The sequence below is a fragment of the Nomascus leucogenys genome, chromosome 12, assembly GCF_006542625.1.
Source record: "Nomascus leucogenys isolate Asia chromosome 12, Asia_NLE_v1, whole genome shotgun sequence".
NCBI lineage: Eukaryota > Metazoa > Chordata > Mammalia > Primates > Hylobatidae > Nomascus > Nomascus leucogenys.
Genome location: NC_044392.1, coordinates 28219595 through 28243559, shown reverse-complemented (window position 1 = coordinate 28243559; position 23965 = coordinate 28219595). Strand labels below are relative to the sequence as shown.

Below are 23965 nucleotides of genomic sequence, written 5' to 3'. Positions count from 1 at the left end.
TGCATTTCTTCTTATATTCCTGAGAAGTATACTTATTATACCAAGTATAGTTCTGGCTTTCCTTTTATTTTTATTTTTTGAGACAGAGTCTTGCTCTGTTGCCGAGGTTGGAGTGCAGTGGTGCAATCTCAGCTCACTGCAACCTCCACTTCCCGGGTTCAAGTTATTCTCGTGCCTCAGCCTCCCAAGTAGCTGGGATTACAAGTCTGAGCAACCACACCCAGTTGATTTTTGTATTTTTAGTAGAGATGGGGTTTCTCCATGTTGGCTAGTCTGGTCTTGAACTCCTGACCTCAGGTGATCTACTCACCTCTGCCTCCCAAAGTGCTGGGATTACAGGCATGAGCCACCACACCCAGCCTGGCTTTCCTTTTAAATTCAGAGAAAAGGAAGTGTGACAGAGGACATTTCACTTAGCTTTAGAAAAGCTATTGGCTCATTTCTTCCCTCTGGGACAATTCTGCTGCTTTGCCCATGCTCAGACATCAATCTCAATGAGTCTAGTACAGTCAGTAGCTTGCATAACTACCTTGCCTAATAGTTATCAGAAAAGATCAGTATGTACTCCACTGTGCACCAAGGAGAATTCTCATAGCGCCTAATTTGGGAGTGAGCCAACTGAGCAGCTAGTTGGGAAGCCAGCCTATCAGGAGCACAAAAAGAAGTGGAAAAATGAGAAAATACGATATCGATTAGTTCATATTTCTAACAAATAACTCCTTAGATAACTGAAGAAATCACTGCACTCCAGGACTAACCAATCTCTGTTCAATCAATCATACAACAGGTATTTGTTGGATGCCCACTATGTCCCAGGCACTTTTCCTCTTGAAGCTTACCCTCCAGCTTTGAGTCACTGGGGAGTTTGCACTTGGCTACACCAACAGTCCTGGAATCACACAACTCACAGTTCTTTAGGGTTGTCAGGTACGGATGTCTGAAACTCTGCCCCAAATAATGCATGGCATAGTGCTCTTTATAGGGAACACCTGCTTTGTTATCTAAAGTTTAAGCAAAGTTAAGTTTTTGTGGGGTTTTTTTGTTGTTCTTTGTTTTGGTTTAGAAAAAAATCACATGTAATGAATCCCTCATTTTGAATATAAGAATAAGGTATGTAATATTTATTAAATTATTTCTTCTTACTCGATAACATTGCATCGATATTGGGAAGGTGCCAAATTACTAGCCTGTCCATGGCACCAACATATCCTAGTCCAGCCCTGCTTGCATAGGTGCAAAGATAGCAGCTAGGCCCCCTTCACACCAAACTAGACTTACAGCAACCCTGTAAGACTGCTCTAGAACGCCTTTGCACAAAAGCGCATGGGAACTGACTCCTGCCTACAAAGAGAGCATAATCATGAAAGCCTGGGCATACATTTATTTTTCTTAAGGTGAGCTGCCATAGGCCAATTTCCAGAACCAAGTCAGTTTCAGAATAAACACCAGTTAGACATCTAAACACATCTCAAAAGGCCATTTAAATCTTTACTGGTGCTTCTTTCAACATGTCACAGGGGATTCACTTCACCTGTGACACGTCAAGGCAACTGCCCTCAGATCTCTGCATCTTCTCCCAAACTCCTGAAAACACATTCTTAACTCCCCCCACTGGCTCTTGTTTTTCTTCTCTCTTCCTCCTTCTGCTGAAATCTCTCTTATGAATAGCTCTGTGTTCTTTCTAATGCAGATCAATCCAGCCTTTGAGTAGTTCTTTTAATTTTCTTCTCCATTCTTCAAAGTAAAGCAACAGGACAGAATTCTGCTACACATTAATGTTCAATCCAGTAAAGGTAGATATCTTCACAGCCTCTTTTCCTCTTCTGATTTCAATAAGAGCCTCTCTTGACTGAGGTAACGCAACTGTCACCACAAAAATTAGGCACCGTAACCAGAAGACATAACCTCTAGGCCATCCATGGTTTTATGTATCCACACATAATCATCGTAGTAATCAGGATTTAAATCCATCTCCGGTTAAAAATCAAGAACGTCACTTGGGCTGAGAAAACACCTTTCAGCTGTTGATATTGTTCACCCTAGCCCCTCATTGACATGTGTGAAAATATAACCAAAATCACCAAACACTGGGGGCAAAAACAGAATGAAATATAGAAACCAAACACAACGAATAGGAGAATGAACCCCAAGGAAGCGGAATTAACACAGGAAGCAAAAAATCTTTTAAGATGAAAAGAAGATTCTAGATAATATTATATTAATTCTTTTAAAGCAAACAGTTGTTATGAAAAGGAAGCAACCACAGTTTTTGGAGATCAAAAAGTAATTGTCAAAAAAATTAAAAAGTTTAATAGATGGGTTGAACAGAAGAATGAACACAACTAGAAATTTTAAAATCTGTAACCTGGAAAATCAATTGAAAAATTCTCATTGCAAAGAGCAAAGTTGCCAGCTATGAGTGAAAAATAAGGAAGTTTTTTATCTAAAGAATGTGAGTCTCCTCTACATTATCAGGCCCAAAGAAGCATGAGAATGAGACAGCAGTCACGTTCCACTTTCCCCACTCTTTTGCGAGTCGCTGGTAGTAGACAGACTGGTGTGAGGGAGCCTGGTTAGGAGGGGATTCACTCCACCTCTAGGCTCCCATCTAGTACTTACTGCATAGTGGCTGGAAATGAAGAGGGTCTTAAGTGATAAAAAATAAATACTTCTACTCACCCACCCCACAGTACCAAGATTTCAACTTTTCACTGTCAAATCTTTGTTCTCTTTTCCTCTCTTCCTCTCCACTTAAGACTTACCCTTTCTTTGAAGCCTTATTCAAGTCTCAACTCCTGCATACACCTTTCCAAGTGCCCTGTCTTTTAGAGAGTGTTACAGAGACATACTAGATCTCTTCTCTATACTCTGCACTCAGAAAAGAGATCATATGTTTTCTGCTATGAAGATAATAAATGAGTTTGATGATAACAGCTGAAATGTAATGATCAGAGACTGTTCTCTGCGGCACCTCATATGATATAACAAACAACTGAATCCCTTTCAACTGTTGGAATTTGTCTGTTTCATCAAACATACATAGAACTAGTCTTAAAAGAAGTTAATACACCTAAGGGGTTTTTCTCCCCAAATGACCAGTGCTTGTTTCTCACCTGATATATTGATTCACAGACAGCTATTTGTTTTATTAGAAGTTTGACATCTTCTTGACTTTTGATATAACCTTTTGTAATACTGTACATCAAGCTGAGGCGCTTTTTGATCTGCACATCTGCAATTCTTATCAGTATTGGTACTATTATCTGGAATAATGAGAAGAAGAAAAAAAAGCCTGTACATTTGATGAGGAAAAGCACCCTCTGAGGCAGAAATTCATAAAGTGTCATCTCCAGACCAGCAACAGCAGAGCCCACAAACTTGTTAGGAATGCAAAATCTCAGGTCTCACTAGAGACCTGTGGAATCAGACACTCTTGGGTGGGGCCTAGTAGTCGATGTCTTAGCAAGTCCACCAGGTGATTCTGTGCTGACAAAAGTCAAGATCCATTCTCTAAAGAAGGTGAAGCTTAGTGAATAATTGACTCTTGCTTTAGGGGAAAGTCTCTAGCACTGCCTTTTCCCTCATTCTCTGTACCCCCAGATTTCAGAAAACCCCTAACCAGGTCTCCTAACCTGGGTCATAGTTATTCACCGAACAAATCATCTCTGTGTGCCTCAGTTTCTTCACTTGCAAAATAAAGAACTTAGGGTATCTAAGATCCTGCTTAGTCCTATACTTCTCCAATTATAAGCTACGGCAGGCTAGTGTCATGACTGAAGAGAATGGGATTTTAACTATACACCTCTCTAAATTCAAATGCAAGCTCTCCTATTCACCAGCTCTGTGACCTTGAGCAAGTTATTTAGTGACTTTGAGGACTCAGTTTCCTCATGTGTAAAATGAGGAAATAATATCTAAGTACCAGAATTCCAATAGAGGGACTCCTCAAAATCCACATAGTCACTCACACAGACAGGGGGCTTCCCACAGGGTTAAAGTCATGTCAGAGCACAGGGGCAGATGGTGAGGGACTGGGTAACAAGGGAGAAAAAAAAAGTGAACTGGGAGATGGTATCATAGTGAAGGAATTACAAGCGCAGAGAAGGGAATTTTTTTTTTAAGCTGCTATTTTGCCTTTGAAACTTTGGGCAAAGGGAGAGATGTTTCAAGAGGATTTTTTCAAAGTTACACTCTACAGTGCACTGACACTCCTTGAGCTATCCTTTAGGGTGCCTAAAGATCGCCAGTATTCTCCCACGTTTTCCAATGCAGGTTTGTTTCTTTTGAAAGCCACATTATGCTGACACTGGCTATGAGCCACCTAACTTTACATAGTGGTGAAATCTACCTCACAAGGCTATTCTATTAATTAAACCAGATAATTTATGTGAAGTGCTTTAAACAGTTCCTGGAAAATAGTGAGTGTTCAACTAAAAACCATGATAATATACTTCACTGAGATTTGTCAGAGCATGTTAGACAGAAGGGACGACTAGTTCAGAACATTGCTGCCCACACTCTAAATGGATTTGGTTTTTGTAAAGTCGCTAATTAGGCAAAACGAGTCAGGCTGGTGGGATCAGGGGAAAGCAAAAAGAAGCAGCAGATAAGCTGCAAGTCTGCCTTTCTTCATGGCCCAGGATGCATTGCCCGCCTGCACAAATAACTCAAAATCTTGTGCCCAACTACCACCAGACTCCTGCAAGTTAGCTCACTGCAACCATGGCACTAACAGCACAAAGCCCTTTTCAACAGACAGCATAAACACTACCCTATAAAATCTCTAGCAAGCCTTTGCTTCTCTGCAGTTGGCTTCTTTCCTGCAGGCTGCCCGTTGTTTCCCTGGCAATGTATTTTTCTACTGTCTCTAATAAATAAATATGCCTTTCTTTATCTACAACTGTCTTGGTAAATTCTTTTACTGCCGCGCCACCAGCCCAGATAGCTGTCACTCCCCTGTGGCAGTTTCCACAATAATACACTTTTAAATCTTTGTTTCATTTTAAATACTTTTCACGAAGTATTACTTCTAAGATAATTATTTTACATTTACCTGCATACGATCTCTATATAAATACTGAATACCTAAAGAAACTTCTACCTTCCATTTTAAGTCTTTGCCTCACACAACACATCCTGATTTTTAGGGTAGTTTACATGATGGTGGAGTTACACCTTACATGAGCACCTTGCTCCAAACTCAGCTCATAAGGCAAAAAGCACATTGAATCAAAATTACCCTTTAAACCAGGTACAGTAATTCTGAATGGTAATTCTTATGAACACTAAAGTTTGGTTACACCAATGTAGAATAAATGAAGGAAAAAAAAGAAAATCTGTAAGCACAAGCTGGATAGTCAAACAATTCTGCCTTAAAGATAACTTTTAAATGTTGTGGAGAATGGGGACTGGGTGGAGGAGTCTAATATGTGCATTTTACCATCAGAGTTTATAGCAATTTTTTTAATGTTAAATCTCTGTATCTAACTTCAATAAATACTAATATAATAGATTTGCTTGATGTAATAAGAATTAAACAACAACAAACCTGGCATGGCAAGTGAAATCATTTAAAGCCCCGAAGTTAAAAGCTTATGTAATGCAACTCCATTGGAAAGAGAGAAAGGAGGTTTAAGAATTGAAACTGAAAGTATAAAAATCTGCCTTCAGTATCAAAACCAGAGTCATGGAATGAAGGCATAGTAATTGTTAAGGCAATTGAAGGCCACAGTAAAATTAAATTCCATAGGTAGTATCTTACGTGACTGTGGAGCTATGGAGGAAATATTTTTGTTTCTGTACAGTTTGGGAGACATGAACAATTTTTACTGAAACTTAAAGAACTTGTCTTTGGGTTACCCTGCTCCTACTGGCACCAAGATTTTCATTCATTCACTCAACAAATATTTATTAAGTGCTTACTATATGCCAGGCAGTGTTCTGGAGGCAGAGGTTACATCAATGACCAAAACAGGCCGAGTTTGGTGGCTCATGTCTGTAATCCCAGCACTTTGGGAGGCTGAAACAGGAGGATTGCTGGAGCCCAGGAGCTTTAGACCAGCCTGGACAATATAGTGAGATACCATTTCTATTCAAAAATGTAAAAAGAAAGACCAAAACAAAGATCTCTACCTCATGGAGAGTACATACAATATACAGTAAAACACTGATAAGTACTGTGGGGAAAAAATTAAAGTTGAGCAGGTAGAGGGGAATCAGGAGGATGAGGTAGAAATTAAGGGTGTGAAGGGTGGGTTGCCAGTTGACATAGGATGGTCAGGAGAGGCCTCTGTGACAAGGTGAGATTTGAGCAATGGCTTGAAGGTGATGAGAAAGGGAAACCATGCAGATACCTATTGAGAGGGTGTTCCAGAAGAGACAACTCCTGCTCTCATTTCTTTCAAAACAATGAGGTTTCTTACTCACTTAACACACAATGTAAAAAAAGAATTTTAATATTTTATTTTATTATTATTATTATTTTTTGAGACAGGGTCTGGCTCTGTCACCAGAGCCATCATTGCACTCTGTCCGACTGGAGTGCAATGGCACAATCTCAGCTCACTGCAGCCTCACCCCCTGGGCTCAAGCGATCCTCCCACCTCAGCCTCCCAAGTAGCTGGGACCACAGGCGCACACCATCATGCCCAGCTAATTTATTAATTTTTTGTAGCAATGGGGTCTTGCTATGTTGCCCAGGTTGTCTCAAACTTCTGGACTCAAGCAATCCACCCACCTAGGCCTGCCAAAGTGCTGGGATTATAGGTGTGAGCTACCACTCCTGGCAAATCTTAATATTTTAAAATGTGAAATCTTACCTTGAAGAGAGGAAGAAACCTAATTATTCTTAAATATCCCATTATTACTGTAAGCTGAATAAGAGCCAAGTTGTCTGGTCTCAATTTCACAAAGTATACACAAAAGATATCAATGATTCCAATAACCAGGATAAAAAATTCCAAAGTATTCCAACGTTGTTGAAAATACTTCCTTTTCAAAATTATCATCTATATAGAAAACAAATGTCATTTCATAGCACCTATACAGTAATGTTGGGGGGAAGAAATCTACAAAATTAACAACTAAGTTCTTAACTACAAATGAGTTATATTCCAAAAGTTGAGCTTTAAGTAATTCATTTGGAATCCCCCCAAAAATTCTTTTAAATCTTCACCATTTATAATTTGATTTAAAATATATATTCTATAATAAAGCTGGAATGACAAAAACAAGCATTAAAAATAGCAATAAACAGATTCATTGCAATACTATTAATAATAAAGTATGAAATAGTAATGCTCATAAATCACCTTTTACACATTTATACTAATAATTAACTCACATTTTATGACAAAGACCTAGCAAACCAATTCTTATTCACTTATTTATTTCTTGCATCATTACACAAAATATTTGAGGGAAACGTCCATGTCTGGATTTTCAATTCTCCTTTACCTGATCCTTGAGAATCTCTCTACTTTTATGATACTCAACTGATGTCCAGTACAATGACTCTTATATTAATTTCACTATTAAACTTGGAAAATTCAAAAAGGTTACTAAAATTCTAGGATCTCATCAACTATCATAGCAAATGGCTGCTGGTATCAACTTACTTCAATAATATGACAAAATAGATTCAAAATACCTGAATTGCTCTTTTTATAGATTCTATTTCTATTTTAAACAGTACCTTCAATGTTGATTCTAATACATATAAAAACATAAAATAGTAGTTTATTGATATCAGTGCTGACACATTTAAATCTCTTGCCATTGGCCACAGATGTATTATCATAGGATAAATATATATCATATTTATAATCTGTCCTGTATATTCAAATTCTTCAGAAAATACTATGTGAAATATAAAAGTCAGAAATGTATTACTCCTGAAAAGAGATCAAATAAAATGTTAGATCACTTAAAAGTATAATTAGCAGCTGAAGTTCAATATTTGTTTAAACAAATCATTAAAATTAATTTGAAGACTATACATAATATAAAATAATAGTAAGCAAAAATCAAAAGCATATTTTCTATACATAAAAATCATAATGAAGAAAGGTAAAAAATACGATTTTTAAAAGTCCGTATCAGGGATGGGAAGCATTTTTAAAACTCAAGGCCACAGTACCTTGGAAACAATGCAAAGACTCATAAATAAAAACAAAAAAACAAATAAATTTAGAGGAAAACAAATTACACATTGGATTGTTTAAAATCAAGAATGGGAAAAATATTATATTAAATAATTACTATGACGTATATTTATTAAAACTTTTCATTCCATCTAATGTAGAGCATGACAAAAAGAAATCCTTTGGATATATGTTAAGGTCCTACACTTTTGATTTTTTGTACATCTCTTTAAACTTATTAAATGGAAAAAAGTAAAAAAAATTACTAGAATTTGTTATAAAAGGTTAATGCCAACTTAAAATTTAGCAGCATTAACGCCCTTGGTATGTTCTTGTTTTGGCATGTTCTATGGGTATAAAAATTATGTCTCTCTGCTCTAAAAAGTATGTAAGCTCACAATTTATAAAACTAAGTAAAATATCTACCCCAGTTAAGTAAAATCTGTGTTTTGTGATATTTTGGAAAATTGGTTACAGGTATTATTAAGGCCATGTTGTGTTTCTCCTAATTATGGATCAACAGAATCACACAATAGAACAGATGAAATTAAATAGAGCTAGATCTAGTCTACTGGTTAGCTATTTCTCACCCCTGCTCTATGTTATATCCAGAAGAATATTAAGCAGCCCACAACACACTATAACCCTCAGACACAGCAATTAAAACTTGAAGGATCCAAATATGACCATCCTTTTTCCCTTCCTGACTACTCTCTAATAGAGATGTCAATGAAGTTGCTAAAACAGAATGGAAGAAGAGAAGCAAGCACGACTCAATCAGTGAAAATAAACCATAATATCGTTTTTCTTAAATAAGGAAAATTGAGATAAGCTATTCTGACAATGTAGAAATGGTAGTATTTTCAAGTATGTTTCTATTAAAGCTTCACAATACTTACTCAGGTGGAATAAAATGTATCTTTTCTTTACGATATTCCAAGAAAGTTAAAACATTTTTAAACTTTATAAGCCAACTTCTAGTTCTCATATAAGTTGAAACATCATAAATACTCATGAATCTAACAGAGAAAAATGTACATATGTGTTATAATAAAAAGCAAGTGCTATACTTTGGGTTAATATAAACGGGAAGGTGTACTAAGTATAAATTTAATATGGACCCACCAAATAAGCTCAGTCTTATGCCTCTGCATCCATCCACCTATCCATCCATGGTCATGGTACAGGAGTAGTTTTAGCATGAGACTCCTGCTGCCTCTGTTCCTGACCAGAGGTTGAACATGAGTAAAGCTTCTCTAGACCATTTCTTTGGAGTCTGGAATCAAGCTTTCCTTTGTCATGCTGCTCTGGCCTAACCTTCTCCAAGGCCCTGAAGCCTCTAACTTTCCCAAACTTTATTCCAGGGACTGGTAAAGATCTTCCAAATAGATTACCTGGCTGCTGAAATGTTATCTATCACCCAGCCAGGATCTCCTATTATTATTGCCCCACAGCTTTGTGTTAGATCATCTATTATCTAATGTTTGCCAGGACTGTAACCAGATATTGTTATATCTCTAAGATACTAAGCTTTTCCCACCAGACTTAATTGCACTTGTCAGCACTAGCAGTTGGGTCAATTCTTCCAGAGCCTGCTCCACCCCAGGGAGCAGTCTAATGGCAGCCTCCAGGCTTCTAAACCTCTTTGTCTGGTAATTTAAAGTGAAGATAATATAAAGGCAAAATAATGATAATAGTAATTGAAGTTATATAAGTTCCCTTTCATGGATTCCCTAGTGTCTTATCTAATTACACAACAGTCCAATCTTTCTCCAGACTCCCCTAATGTCACCAAGGTTATAAAACTTTAGGGGAAAAAAATAAACCAATAAAATAAAAAGTAGATGGAAAGATGGATGGAAGGACAGACAGATGGACAGACAGAAGATGGATAGATATAGATATGTGAAATAATAGATTGATCAATCTGGACATTTAATTCTCATTTTATTTATTCTTCATCATATAGCCATTCAATTTTGGAAATATCAATTAAAGAAGTGTTACACTTACTTTCCTTGGATGGAGTAATAGCATTTTGCTGCACCAATTAATATCCGGGCTGCCTCTATTTCAAGAATTCCATTGTTACGCTGTTCTTCAAAGCTACTCTAAACATACATTAAATGAAGATTACAAAAGATCAAAACATAAATGGAATGTATTCTTCTTAACCCTTACATAGCCCTCACTATTATTACTGAACTCAATATATCAAAATACGCTATTACAAAAAATTATGTAGTAGGAAATAAATTTCATTCAATGCAAATGTTTACAGAATACTCATTTTTATAAAGTACAGTCCTGAATGTTATGAGAGATAAAAAGGGTCTTAGTTTTCTAGAAAATCAAAATGTATACCACTCAGCCAGGCATGGTAGCTCACTTTGGGAGGCCGAAGCAGGGGGATCACTTGAGTCCAGGAGTTCAAGACCAGTCTGGGCAACATGGTGAAACCCCCCATCTCTACTAAAAATACAAAATTAGCCGGGCATGATGGCACATGCCTGTAATCCCAGCTACTCAGGAGGCTAAGGCAGGAGAATCGCTTGAACCCAGGAGGCGGAGGTTGTGGTGAGCCAAGATCACGCCATTGCACTCCGGTCTGGGCAACGGAGCAAGACTCCATCTCAAAAAAAATAATAATAATAAATATACATATATATATATATATATACACACACACACATATATATACACATATTATATATACAACTCAAAGAGTTTACTTCAGTAATATAAATAACATCAGTAGCATCATCTTTCTACAGCAGAATAGAGAGTGCAAAGTATTAATTCTAAGTGTAATCATTTCAGCCCCACAAAGAACTATCAAAAGAAAAAGATAGGCTGTATTTTTGTGTCAATCCTCCCCCTAAAATAGCAGAACAATTATAGCTTCTACATGACACTGACATTACATTCAGAGGTTAGCGTTACCTCCTGGAACTGCTGCCTACATTTCCTCACATACTGACCATACACTTTGCCTATCCATTGTTTAGAAATGTTGACTCCAACCACTACTGCATTTAACATATTTTCTCAAGTCTTAAAATTCGAGGGATGATAGTCATTTCAGGAAAGGAGAGAATTCACACCACTTATATCTCAAGACAATTCTCATTCACTCATTAGGTCCTTTTCCAGAAGATAGAAAAATGATCCACCGGTAACAGCTTTGATAAAGGATATGCAAATTCTGAAGCTGCCTTCCAAACGGTATGGGGCAATGGCCAGGCTCTCTCTACTCTGAGGGCTACTGGAGCACTTAGTGGATTTCCCCACGTTGTAAGCCTCCGTGATGGCCCTGGTAGGATGTCCACTGTGAGAAAAGTATGTCCCAGAAGCTCAGTCCTGAGGCCTACCTCCAGTGTTTACACTTGTAGTGTTTCCGGCCCTGCCCATCAAGAAGTAGGCCTGGATCAAGAAAATTATGATTTACTAATATGATGGATTATTTATTTATTCATTCATCCTTTAAACAAACGTTTATTAAATGCCTACTCTGTTCCAAGCCCTGTTTTAGGGCAATGGAGGTATAGTCCAAGGCTTTAAGGGGTTCACAATCTAGTGGGGCAGGGGAAAAGTTAGATGCATATATGATAAAACAGGAAATTAAGGGGATAACATTCAGCACAGGGTGTTAATCAAACTTGATGTAGAGACGGGATCAGAGAGAGTTTCTCTTGGAGGAGATGATACCTCAATTGAGTTTTAAGGAGAAGTACAGTTATCCAGATGAAGAATGGTGGTGGGGCGAGCAGAGTGAAGAAAGAGGTAGGCAAAGGGTGGCATCTCTAGTGCACGCACAGAGGTGAGAAACAGTATGCTGAGTGCAGTAAAAAACAAGTTGTGGGGCAGAGCATCAGTCAGAGAAAGAGTCAGAGGCCAGATTTTAAAATACCTTGTATATTGTGCTTTGACTTAATTTCACAGGTAAACTTTTCTTGGAATGTGATATGCACATTCTGTGAGATACTCCTTCAATCCCAATCCCTGAAAAACTATGCAGGGCAGGGGAAAGGGTAAGGAAATGTTGCATTCAATAGTCCCTCTTGGAGAATCTCAATGTATAACAGCATATTAAAAATTCTGAAGAGTTCTAAAGAAACCCATTTAACTTTATTTAAGCCACCATTTCCCAAACTAACTTGAGCATGGAAACTTCTTTTTTCATGCAGTTTCTATTAGCATCCCATGGAACAAGTGTTCTTTGAAACTCACAATGGAAAATGTAGGCACTGAGGAGTGATTTAGGGTTTTAAGCACGAAGGAGGTATAGTCACATGTCTTTTAGTAAGTCACTGTAACTTGAGAATGGAAATATTGGAGGCCAGGGGACCAACTGAAAGTTATCGTCTGGACAAGAGATTATGACGGCCTAAATTATGATTCACAAGGATGGAAAGGGGTGTATTTGACAAGTATTTAGAAGGTAAGATTGATAGAGCTTGGAGAAGGATAGAGGAAGAGGACTGACTCCAGCAACCAATGGTCTAATTCACTAACAGTTGGAATATAACAGCAGGCTTGGGATGAGTTCAATATGGATTTGAGGTAGAGTGAAAGGAGAAGCTGTCTAGCCACCACTGGATTCATGAGTCTAAAGAGCTGGCGTTGAAAGGTATGGAAGGAAGATTATAGATTTGTAGAGCATCTATGCATAGTGTTAAAATCATGAGCGTAGCTGGGACTAAAGAAGGAGAGACTATAAAGTAAGAACAGTGGACAGACTTAATTGTCCTGAGGTGCACCAATATTAAAGGGTTAAAAAGAGTTCATAGAGGAGACTGAAAAGGAAAGGGGTCATAAACACAGGAAGAATGCCAGAGTAGAAGGTACTCTTAGGAAAGCTATTCAAAAATAGCATGCAGCAAGTCCTTCCATGGGATTGTTGGTTTAAAAAAGTAAACGTGGTAGATCATTATAACAATGACTGCACTGTGTCATGCCTCCCTGTGTCCATGCCCACTTTGCAATTGGCATCGCTGTTTCCCCATTAAGAGGTGTAATCTACTTTTCTACTCATTGACTCTGGACTGGCTTTGTGATTTGCTTTAACTAATAAAATGGGGGTAAAAGTGACATTGTTCAGGCTCCAGAGCCTGGAACTTAAGATGCTTTGTGGCTTCCCCTCTCACCCTGTTGGAACCCAGAGACCATGCTGTGAAGAAGCCCAGTCCAGCCAACTATAGAGAATAGGCCATAGAGGGGAGAAACAAAGCACCCTGGAAGACAACTAGCATCAGCTGCCAAACCTGAGAGTGAGGACATCCTGGACCCTCCAACCATAGCTGATCTAGGAAATGACCACAGGCATAAGAGTGATCCAAAGTGAGACCAACAATAGAATCACCCAGATTGCCAACACACAGAACCATGAGAAATAATAAATCATTGTTTTAAGCCACCAAGTTCTGGGTTGCTTGGTTAAAGAGCAGAAGCTGACTAAAACAGGAAAAATCAGTATCAATTGTGGAGAGCCTCCAGAAATTAAAACATATTGCATTAGCCTTGGAACTGGGTGGTGGGCAGAGGGTAGTGGGGCAGTGAGAAGACTGTTAGTGGAAGCTGGAAGAGCAGTGGGGAAACTGCAGCAGGAGGCTGGAGGGAGGCAGCCATGCTATCAAAAGGTAGTACCACTGGCTGTCACCTGAGGCAACATGGAAGACAAAAAATGTACCTCATGAATCTTCTAAGAGGATTTCTAGATTGCTAATATTCCAGGAATATTAAAAGTACTGCTTTTTGTTAGCTTCATATGATAAGGTAGAGAAAGACAGAGACAGGGATAAACCAAGGAGAAATAGTTCAGTCTTAAAGCAGAATTTAGACAAAATATAGAAGCCGTGATTTGCCAGGTTGGAAACTAAACGTGTTTCTCATCTGTGGTTTCTACAGCTGGCAAAGATCTAAGAGTAAAGACCAAAACATGCCAAATTGTAAAGACCATCAATGATGAGAAGAAACTGCATCAACTAAAGGGCAAAATAACCAGATAACATCATAATGACAGGATCAAATTCACACATAACAATACTAACCTTAAATGTAAATGGGCTAAATGCCCCAATTAAAAGACACAGACTGGCAAATTGGATAGTCAAGACCCATCAGTGTGCTGTACTCAGGAGACTCATTTCACATGCAGAAACACACATATGCTCAAAATAAAGGGATGGAGGAAGATCTACCAAGCAAATGGAAAGCAAAAAAAAGCAGGGGTTGCAATCCTAGTCTCTGATAAAACAGACTTTAAAACAACAAAGATCAAAAGAGACAAAGAAGGCCATTACATAATGGTAAACGGATCAATTCAACAAGAAGCACTAATATACGCCCTAAATATATACGCACTCAATACAGGAGCACCCAGATTCATAAAGCAAGTCCTTAGAGACCTACAAAGAGACTTAGAATCCCACACAATAATAATGGGAGATTTTAACACCCCACTGTCAATATTAGACAGATCAACAAGACAGAAGGTTAACAAGGATATCCAGGACTTGAACTCAGCTCTGCACCAAGTGGACCTAATAGACATCTACAGAACTCTCCACCCCAAATCAACAGAATACATGTTCTCCTTAGCACCACATCACACTTATTCCAAAATTGACCACATACTTGGAAGTAAAACACTTCTTAGCAAATGTAAAAGAACAGAAATCACAACAAACTGTCTCTCAGACCACAGTGCAATCAAATTAGAACTCAGGATTAAGAAACTCACTCAAAACTGCACAACTACATGGAAACTGAACAACCGGCTCCTGAATGACTACTGGTTAAATAACAAAATGAAAGCAGAAATAAAGATGTTCTTTGAAACCAATGAGAACAAAGACACAACATACCAGAATCTCTGGGACATATTTAAAGCAGTATGTAGAGGAAAATTTATAGCACTATATGCCCACAAGAGAAAGCAGGAAAAATCTAAAATCAATACCCTAACATCACAATTAAAAGAACTAGAGAAGCAAGAGCAAACAAATTCAAAAGCTAGTAGAAGGCAAGAAATAACTAAAATCAGAGAAGAACTGAAGGAAATAGAGACATAAAAAACCTTCAAAAAATCAATGAATCCAGGATCCGGTTTTTTGAAAAGATCAACAAAATTTATAGACTGCTAGCAAGACTAATAAAGAAGAAAAGAGAGAAGAAGCACATAGATGCAATAAAAAATGATAAAGGGGATATCAGCACTGATCCCACAGAAATACAAACTACCATCAGAGAATACTATAAACACCTCTATGCAAATAAACTAGAAAATCTAGAAGAAATGGATAAATTCCTGGACACATACACCCTCCCAAGACTAAACCAGGAAGAAGTTGAATGGCTGAATAGACCAATAACAGGATCTGAAATTGAGGCAAAAATTAATAGCCTACCAACCAAAAAAAGTCCAAGACCAAACAGATTCACAGCCGAATTCTACCAGAGGCACAAAGAGGAGCTGGTAACATTCCTTCTGAAACTATTCCAATCAATAGAAAAAGAGGGAATCCTCCCTAACTCATTTTATGAGGCCAGTGTCATCCTGATACCAAAGCCTGGCAGAGACACAACAAAAAAAGAGAATTTTAGACCAATATCCCTGATGAACATCAATGCAAAAATCCTCAATAAAATACTGGCAAACCGAATCCAGCAGCACAACAAACAGCTTATCCACCAAGATCAAGGTGGCTTCATCCCTGGAATGCAAGGCTGGTTCAACATATGCAAACCAATAAATGTAATCCATCACATAAACAGAATCAAAGACAAAAAACACATGATTATCTCAATAGATGCAGAAAATGCCTTTGACAAAATTCAACAGCCCTACATGCTAAAAACTGTCAATAAACTAGGTATTGATGGGATGTATCTCAAAATAATAAAAGCTATTCATGACAAACCCACAGCAGTATCATACTCAATGGGCAAAAACTGGAAGCATTCCTTTTGAAAACTGGCACAAGACAGGGATGCTCTCTCTCACCACTTCTATTCAACATACTGTTGGAAGTTCTAGCCAGGGCAATCAGGCAAGAGAAAGAAATAAACGGTATTCAATTAAGAAAAGAGGAAGTCAAATTGTTTGCAGATGACATGATTGTATATTTAGAAAACTCCATTGTCTCACCCCAGATCTCCTTAAGCTGATAAGTGACTTCAGCAAAGTCTCAGGATACAAAATCAGTGTGCAAAAATCACAAGCATTCCTATACACCAATAACAGACAAACAGAGAGCCAAATCATGAGTGAACTCCCATTCACTATTGCTACAAAGAAAATAAAATACCTAGGAATCCAACTTACAAGGGATGTGAAGGACCTCTTCAAGGAGAATGACAAACCACTGCTCAATGAAATAAAAGAGGACAGAAACAAATGGAAGAACATTCCATGCTCATGGATAGGAGGAATCAATATTGTGAAAATGGCCACACTGCCAAAGATAATTTATAGATTCAATGCCATCCCCATCAAGCTACCAATGACTTTCTTCACAGAATTGGAAAAAAGTACTTTAAAGTTCATATGGAACCAAAACAGAGTCTGCCTTGCCAAGATAATCCTAACCAAAACAAACAAAGCTGGAGGCGTCACACTACCTGACTTCAAAGTATACTACAAGGCCACAGTAACAAAAATAGCATGGTACTGGTACCAAAACAGAAGTATAGACCAATGGAACAGAACAGAGGCCTCAGAAATAACACCACACATCTACAACCATCTGATCTTTGACAAACCTGACAAAAACAAGCAATGGGGAAAGGATTCCCTATTTAATAAATGGTGCTGGGAAAACTGGCTAGCCATATGTAGAAAGCTGAAACTGGATCCCTTCCTTACACCTTATACAAAAATTAATTAAAGATGGATTAAAGACTTAAATGTTAGACCTAAAAACCATAAAAACCCCAGAAGAAAACCTAGGCAATATCATTCAGGACATAGGCATGGGCAAGGACTTCATGACCAAAACACCAAAAGCAATTGGCAACAAAAGCCAGAATTGACAAATGGGATCTAATTAAACTAAAGAGCTTCTGCACAGCAAAAGAAACTACCATCAAAGTGAATAGGCAACCTACAGAATGGGAGGAAGTTTTTGCAATCTACCCATCTGACAAAGGGCTAATATCCAGAATCTACAAAGAACTCAAACAAATTTACAAGAAAAAAATCAAACAACCCCATCAAAAAGTGGGCAAAGGATATGAACAGACACTTCTCTAAAGAAGACATTTATGCAGCCAACAGACACATGAAAAAATGCTCATCATCATTGGTCATCAGAAAAATGCAAATCAAAACCACAATGAGATACCATCTCACACCAGTTAGAATGGTGATCATTAAAAAGTCAGGAAACAACAGGTGCTGGAGAGGATGTGGAGAATTAGGAATGCTCTTACACTGTTGGTGGGAGTGTAAACTAGTTCAACCATTGTGGAAGACAGTGTGGTGATTCCTCAAGGATCTAGAACTAGAAATACCATTTGATCCAGCAATCCAATTACTAGGTATATACCCAAAGGATTATAAATCATGCTACTATAAAGATACATGCAAACTCTGTTTATTGAGGCATTATTCACAATAGCAAAGACTTGGAACCAACCCAAATGTCCATCAATGATAGACTGGATTAACAAAATGTGGCACATATACACCATGGAATACTATGCAGCCATAAAAAAGGATGAGTTCATGTCCTTTGTAGGGACATGGATGAAGATGGAAACCATAATTCTGAGCAAACTATCACAAGGACAAAAAACCAAACACCACATGTTCTCATTCATCGGTGGGAATTGAACAATGAGAACACTTGGACACAGGGCGGGGAACATCACACACCAGGGCCTGTCATGGGGTAGGGAGATGGGGGAGGGATAGCATTAGGAGAAATACCTAATGTAAATGATGACTAAATGGGTGCAGCAAACCAACACGGCACATGTGTACATATGTAACAAACCTGCACATTGTGCACATGTACCCTAGAACTTAAAGTATAATTTAAAAAAAAAGACCAAATCCAGGGTGCTGCCAGTAAAATATGGCCTCCGCTTCCAAATCAAATCAAGGGTGTGGCTGAAGGCCCTTTGTTAAGACCACCCAAAGATTCAAGGTCGTACTTCATCTACCTTCTCAACAAGAATAAAGGCCTCCTCAGACTCATATCTGCATTATCTGATAGTCAACAGTCTACCTGAAAAGAAACTGTGAAGTGGGGCAGACTAAACCAGAGTCATTGAAAACAAACAATTTTTATGGTAATTGTGCTAGATTGGACAAAAAGGGACAGAGACAGTTCTAAGTGAATATAAACCTCCCAGTTTTCTACAGGCAGAAATCAAACTGAGAAAGCCACTTGGCTACAAGCATGGATTATTTCCTATGGAAACGGAAAGAATGGGGAGAATTGGTATGTGTGCCCAGATGGATTTCAGAATTGCCATGGACCAGTAATTTCTCAGGCCATCCCATTCTTCCCCCTCTTAAACAGTAGTGTCTGTTGATCATCACTGAATATTGGGTGTCTGGGGGCCAGATAACTTTTCTTTTTAGTTCACAGGTCTCTAGATCAAGAAGAGTCACACTTCAGGAGAGGCAATCAAGGAGCCTCTCGCCTGGATTGCAGATCATAAGATACTGGACTTTGAGTCTGGTAGCAAATAGGATGTAGCTTTTTGGGTTCTTGGAAAAGGGTGAGTCTGTTTTACATGTAGGAGGGGTAGAAATATTGTGGCCAGTGGGCAAACTGTGGAACAGTAAATATGGCCACAAATTCTGTGCATGTCTTACTATTAAGAGGTTGAGTCTATTGCCCCACCCCTTGAATTGAGGCAGCCTCATTCACAAGTCTGGAAGTTAGGTACTGGCCCTTTTGCCTCAGTTTTCCTCTAGGTGGCTTCTCGTTCTTCAGAGGCTAGGTCAGCTTCTTTGCACGGCAGTCTCAGGGTGGCATTCAGAGTGAGAAAAAGATAGAAGCTACAAATCTTCTCAATGCCTAGGCTCCAGAATGTTCACAAAGCCACTTTTGCCATATTTTATGCTCAAAACAAATCACAAGAACAGCCCAAATTCAAGGCGTAGGATAAAGATTCCACTTTTTAATAGGAGGCTCTGCAAAGAATTTGTGGCCATACGTAATTTTCTACTGTGGACGAAAGCCTTTCAAATTCTGAGAATATGTTAAACTAAGTATAGAAATGTTTAAAAGAATGAAAATAATTTCTTAAGTTAAGAAGAAATATGTTCCTCAAGCTGGAAGCGGTGGCTCACATCTGCAATCCCAGTGCTTTGGGAGGCTGAGGTGGGCAGATCACTTGAGGCCAGAAAACCCCATCTCTACTAAAAACACAAAAATTAGCTGGGCATGGTGCCAAAACCCCGTTTGTACTAAAAATACAAAAATTAGCTGGGCATGGTGGCACGCACTTATAATTCCAGCTACTAGGGAGGCTGAGGCACAAGAATCTCTTGAACCCAGGAGGCGGAGGTTGCAGTGAGTCAAGATTGCGCCACTGCACTCCAGCCTGGATGACACAGCCAGACTTTGTTTCAAAATAAATAAAATAAATAAATAAATAAGAAGAAATATATTCTTCAACAGAAAAAATGAAAGCAAAAAGAAGGAATTTATATGTTAATAGAGATTTGAAGGACATATCAGTTCATTGCAATGTGTGGACTTTACTGGAGTTCAACTTGAAAACATAAACTATAAAAATAAATATTTATCACATTTCTGAGACAACTGGAAATCTTACTGCCGAGTCGACATTTGATGTTATTAAGGAATTATTGTTCATTTTTAAGTATAATGTTAGTATTTTATATTTTTAAAAATGCTTTGAAATTTAGAGATATATACTGAAATATTTACAGATGTATGATTTGTTTCAAACTAATACATAAGATGGGGGTTAGGATGCAGCAGGTATTGGTCACGTGTGAATGGTTTTTAAGGTTGGGTGATGGGTACATGAGGATTTATTACACTATTCTATCTACTTTTGCATATGTTAGGAATTCTTAATATTGACAATAAGTTTTAAAAAAACTAAAAAAGAATTCTGGTCACAATTAGTATTTTATATACATTTTATATTGAATAAAATTTGTTCTATTTGATTATAATTCCAGCTTAAAATGTACAATTTGACAAGCTGGTATAAACTTGATTTTACCAGGTAATCTTCCTATATTTATACAGAACATTTAAATATTAGTATTACAACATTTCAAGAGAATTTTTGATTCATCAGATTTATTTTAGCTTATTATATCTCTAACAGTTAAATTAGCACTTGAGAGAATTTTGTATAAATGGAACTCAGATATGTTAAATTTATAAAAGCAATTTTAAATATTTGAAAATGTTTAATTATCTAGTATGTAAATAGCACCAAACATTATTCTAAGGGCCCTCAAAAGTCACGGCTAAAATTTGCCAGACATAGAAACAGGATAATAAGGTTTGTGACTTAAACTTCAAGCCTCAGGAAGAGGGAGATTTTTTATTTTTTAACTTTAACAAAACACACATTAATTTTAACAATCAATAGACTATCAGAAGGTAAAGAAAAGTTTTCAAGTCATCTGAAAATCACATGTAAGGATCAAAGACATTGCAAGAAAAGAAATTTTAAAACACTATGTGAACAGCACCAACCATTTGTATTGCAGCTACGTGCAATCTGGCTTCTTCTATTAAAGCTTCGTCTGCTGTGGATTCTGTCTTCATATCGTTATGTGAAACTTGGGAAAACTGAACCGTATCAGATGACATTTTAAAACATAAAAGGATAAAGTTAAAAATAAGTAAAAATGATTAGGAACTGGCAAATGCTACTGTCAACAAAGATTCCAATAATTCAAAGCAGAATTGCTAGAATGAAGAGCTATGTAATGTTTTTTCATATACGAAGTGTTGCCTTCAATTGTGCTAAAGTAAATATTCATTTGGGGAGATTTATATCCCAAATTCTTCTCTAAACTTATCTATATGCTTGACTGCTCTCTAAATCAGCCCAAGTTTTCTGCTTTTTGTAACACTTCTACCAGGAGAGAATTATCAGTATCTTAAGCCATTAAAAACATTATCTTGGCAGAGGCCATTGATTGGTACTCAACCAGCCAGATTGTAAAACATCCATTCTCCTGGTATTTGGCAAATAAAGCTGGATAACCAAGACCTTCTTTTTAGAGACAGAATTCAAACTCATTTCACCAAAATAGCAAAGCCAGTAACTATCTCCCCTCAGTTTTCTGACATTTAATTAGCAGAATCAGGTCTTTAACAATAGACTAAAGCAAGCGAGGCAGACCAAGGGAAGGAAAGGAAAACTACTTTTTGCCAGGTATCAACTCACAGGAATGTACTCGATCCTCGTTTTATCTTCTACTAAGGTCCAGTTAACATTTGTCAAAACTTTTTCTGTTTTAAATAAAGTTATTGTGTTCTGTACTATCTCCTGTATGTGCTGAGTGGCATTTTGCAAGGCCATTTGTCTTGGGAGGGAAAGAACACACAAACCTGTGACAAAGACAAAAGCAAAGGCTTTAATAGAGTACAGTGAGGACTGCAAGGGAAAGCAAAAAATGTTGCATGATCATGTAGTGAAATCTTGAGATCACCTGCAAACCAGAGTGGTTAGAGCAAGGACAATTTTTCATACAAAACTTTCCAGAAGATTACCCAACTATTTGTTTCTTTTTGGCTGTATAGCTCAACTTTATCTGACTCAACTGCTAAAAAATGTTTATTAGTTTCCTTGCTTTCCCTATAGCTAAAGACATGACTACTTCAATGCACCCAATCCATATTTCTCAAAGTGTAAAGGGTACAGGTGGAAGGGCTACCTATTAAACTATGCAAATTCCTGGGTTCCACTCCATATCTACAGAATCAGATTGGCTTGAAAATTTGCATTTTAACAAGTTCTCTAATTGTTTCTTATACTGTACATAATAACATTTAAAGGCCAGTGCAGTAGAGATCCCTCAAGTTTAACATCTCTGTTTTCTGGCCAGTGAATCAATATGTTCAAAATTTGTAGCATTTTGTATTTTCTTGAGGTATGAACTACAAGGCTCACTTACCAAAGAGAAGAATTAAATAAGTAAATAAGCTTAGCCTACTTACTCACAATTCCATCTCAATAAAGCTGTTCTTTCCTTATAATTGCATATGAAATGTCTCTTCAAGGGTTAAATGGCTTCTAAATGTTTCAGTTTAACTTTATTTCACTCTCTATGGGACACTGCATACAATGGAGTGATTTGAAGTTTGGGGATTCAGAGAGGTCTGTAGGGATATCCCTCTCAAGCATCAGGATCAGTTCACTGTAACCTGGAGCAAAGAGGCATCTGACTGCCTGCTGCCTTGGATTTAAAATTCCCATGGCTAAGACCACACAAGGAGAAAATGTATTCATTTGCCCAATTAGATCCCACCCATATGATGGGGCAACAGCCACTTTCCAGTTGATCAGGGGAAGTATGAGGGCATGTGGGCTACCTGGTGGCACCAGTACATCTGAATGCACTCCCAGTGTTTAAGATAATCCTGGAAGAATATGAGGAGGGACTTCTTAAAAGCATTAGACCAGGTGGAAGGAGTTGGTTTGAAACTCTGACTGATAAAACTCAACTCCGACAAGCACCTGTTAAATACATGGTATTTCTAGAAAGGATGAACATTGACTCTGAAAAGATAAAGTACTTGCTATACAATCTTTATTCCACAGTGAGTTAAAAGGAATTCTGAAGCTTGGTTAATACAACCAAAAATTTACAGAGGGGAAAAAAAGAAACAAGAGAAAAAAAGCATTGTCATGATAGTAAAATCCCTCACTGATCTCACTTTTGAATACCAGAGTAGGAGGAATCACAAGAAAGGAAGCATGAGAGAAACCCACATATTTTGTCTTAAAAAAAGAGAGTCAGCTGGGTCAGGATCCCTGGCAGTCAAAGGGATTTGGTGGGAAGGAAAGTGTGAGCAAGACTTCGGGCATCAAATTAACTTCACTCATGCTGCCTTATGAGTTTTTGCCAATCCAAGCACACCTTTTCACTGCAAACAAGAATAAACCGAGACCAGGCATGGTGGCTCACAACTATAATCTCGACACTTTGGGATGCCAGGGCAGGAGAATCCCCTGAGCCCAGGAATTCAAGACCAACCAGGGCAATATGGCCAGACCCTGTCTCTACTAAAAAAGAAATAAAAATGAGCTGGGTGTGGTGGTGCAAACCTATACTCCCAGCTATTTGGGAGGCTGAGGCAGGAGGATCACTTGAGTCCAGGAGGTCAAGGCTGCAGTGAGCCATAATCGCGCCACTGCATTGCAGCCTGGGTGACAGAGTGAGATCCTGTATCTTTTTTTATTTATTTATTTTTTTTATTTATTTATTTATTTTTTTTTTTTTTGAGGAGTTTCACTCTGTTGCCAGGCTGGAGTGCAGTGGTGCAATCTTGGCTCACTGCAACATCCACCTCCCAGGTTCAAGTGATTCTCCTGCCTCAGCCTCCCAAGTAGCTGGGACTACAGGCATGCGCCACCATGCCCAGCTAATTTTTATATTTTTAATAGCGACGGGGTTTCATCATGTTGGCCAGATGGTCTCGATCTCTTGACCTTGTGATCCACCTGCCTCGGCCTTCCATAGTGTTGAGATTACAGGCGTGAGCCACCGCGCCCAGCCGTGTATCATTTTTTTTTTTTTAAATGAAGAAGGACAAACACAGCCTGGAGGGGTGGTGAGCACCTGTAGTCCCAGCTACTCTGGAGGC

General features: G+C 38.1%; 1 protein-coding gene across 1 annotated transcript in view; it reads right to left on the bottom strand.

Annotated features, from left to right (window-relative positions):
* The window catches only part of SLC9C2 (solute carrier family 9 member C2 (putative)), a 99661-nt gene that overhangs the window by 23575 nt on the left and 52121 nt on the right, over positions 1 to 23965 (bottom strand). The window contains exons 11-17 of the mRNA XM_003258894.4: positions 21543 to 21706; positions 20843 to 20938; positions 10155 to 10252; positions 9041 to 9160; positions 7694 to 7892; positions 6819 to 7007; positions 3114 to 3263 (exon numbers count right to left, since the gene is read on the bottom strand). Of these exons, the coding sequence (XP_003258942.4) occupies positions 3114 to 3263; positions 6819 to 7007; positions 7694 to 7892; positions 9041 to 9160; positions 10155 to 10252; positions 20843 to 20938; positions 21543 to 21706 (1016 nt within the window). The remainder of the gene's footprint in view (positions 1 to 3113; positions 3264 to 6818; positions 7008 to 7693; positions 7893 to 9040; positions 9161 to 10154; positions 10253 to 20842; positions 20939 to 21542; positions 21707 to 23965) is intronic.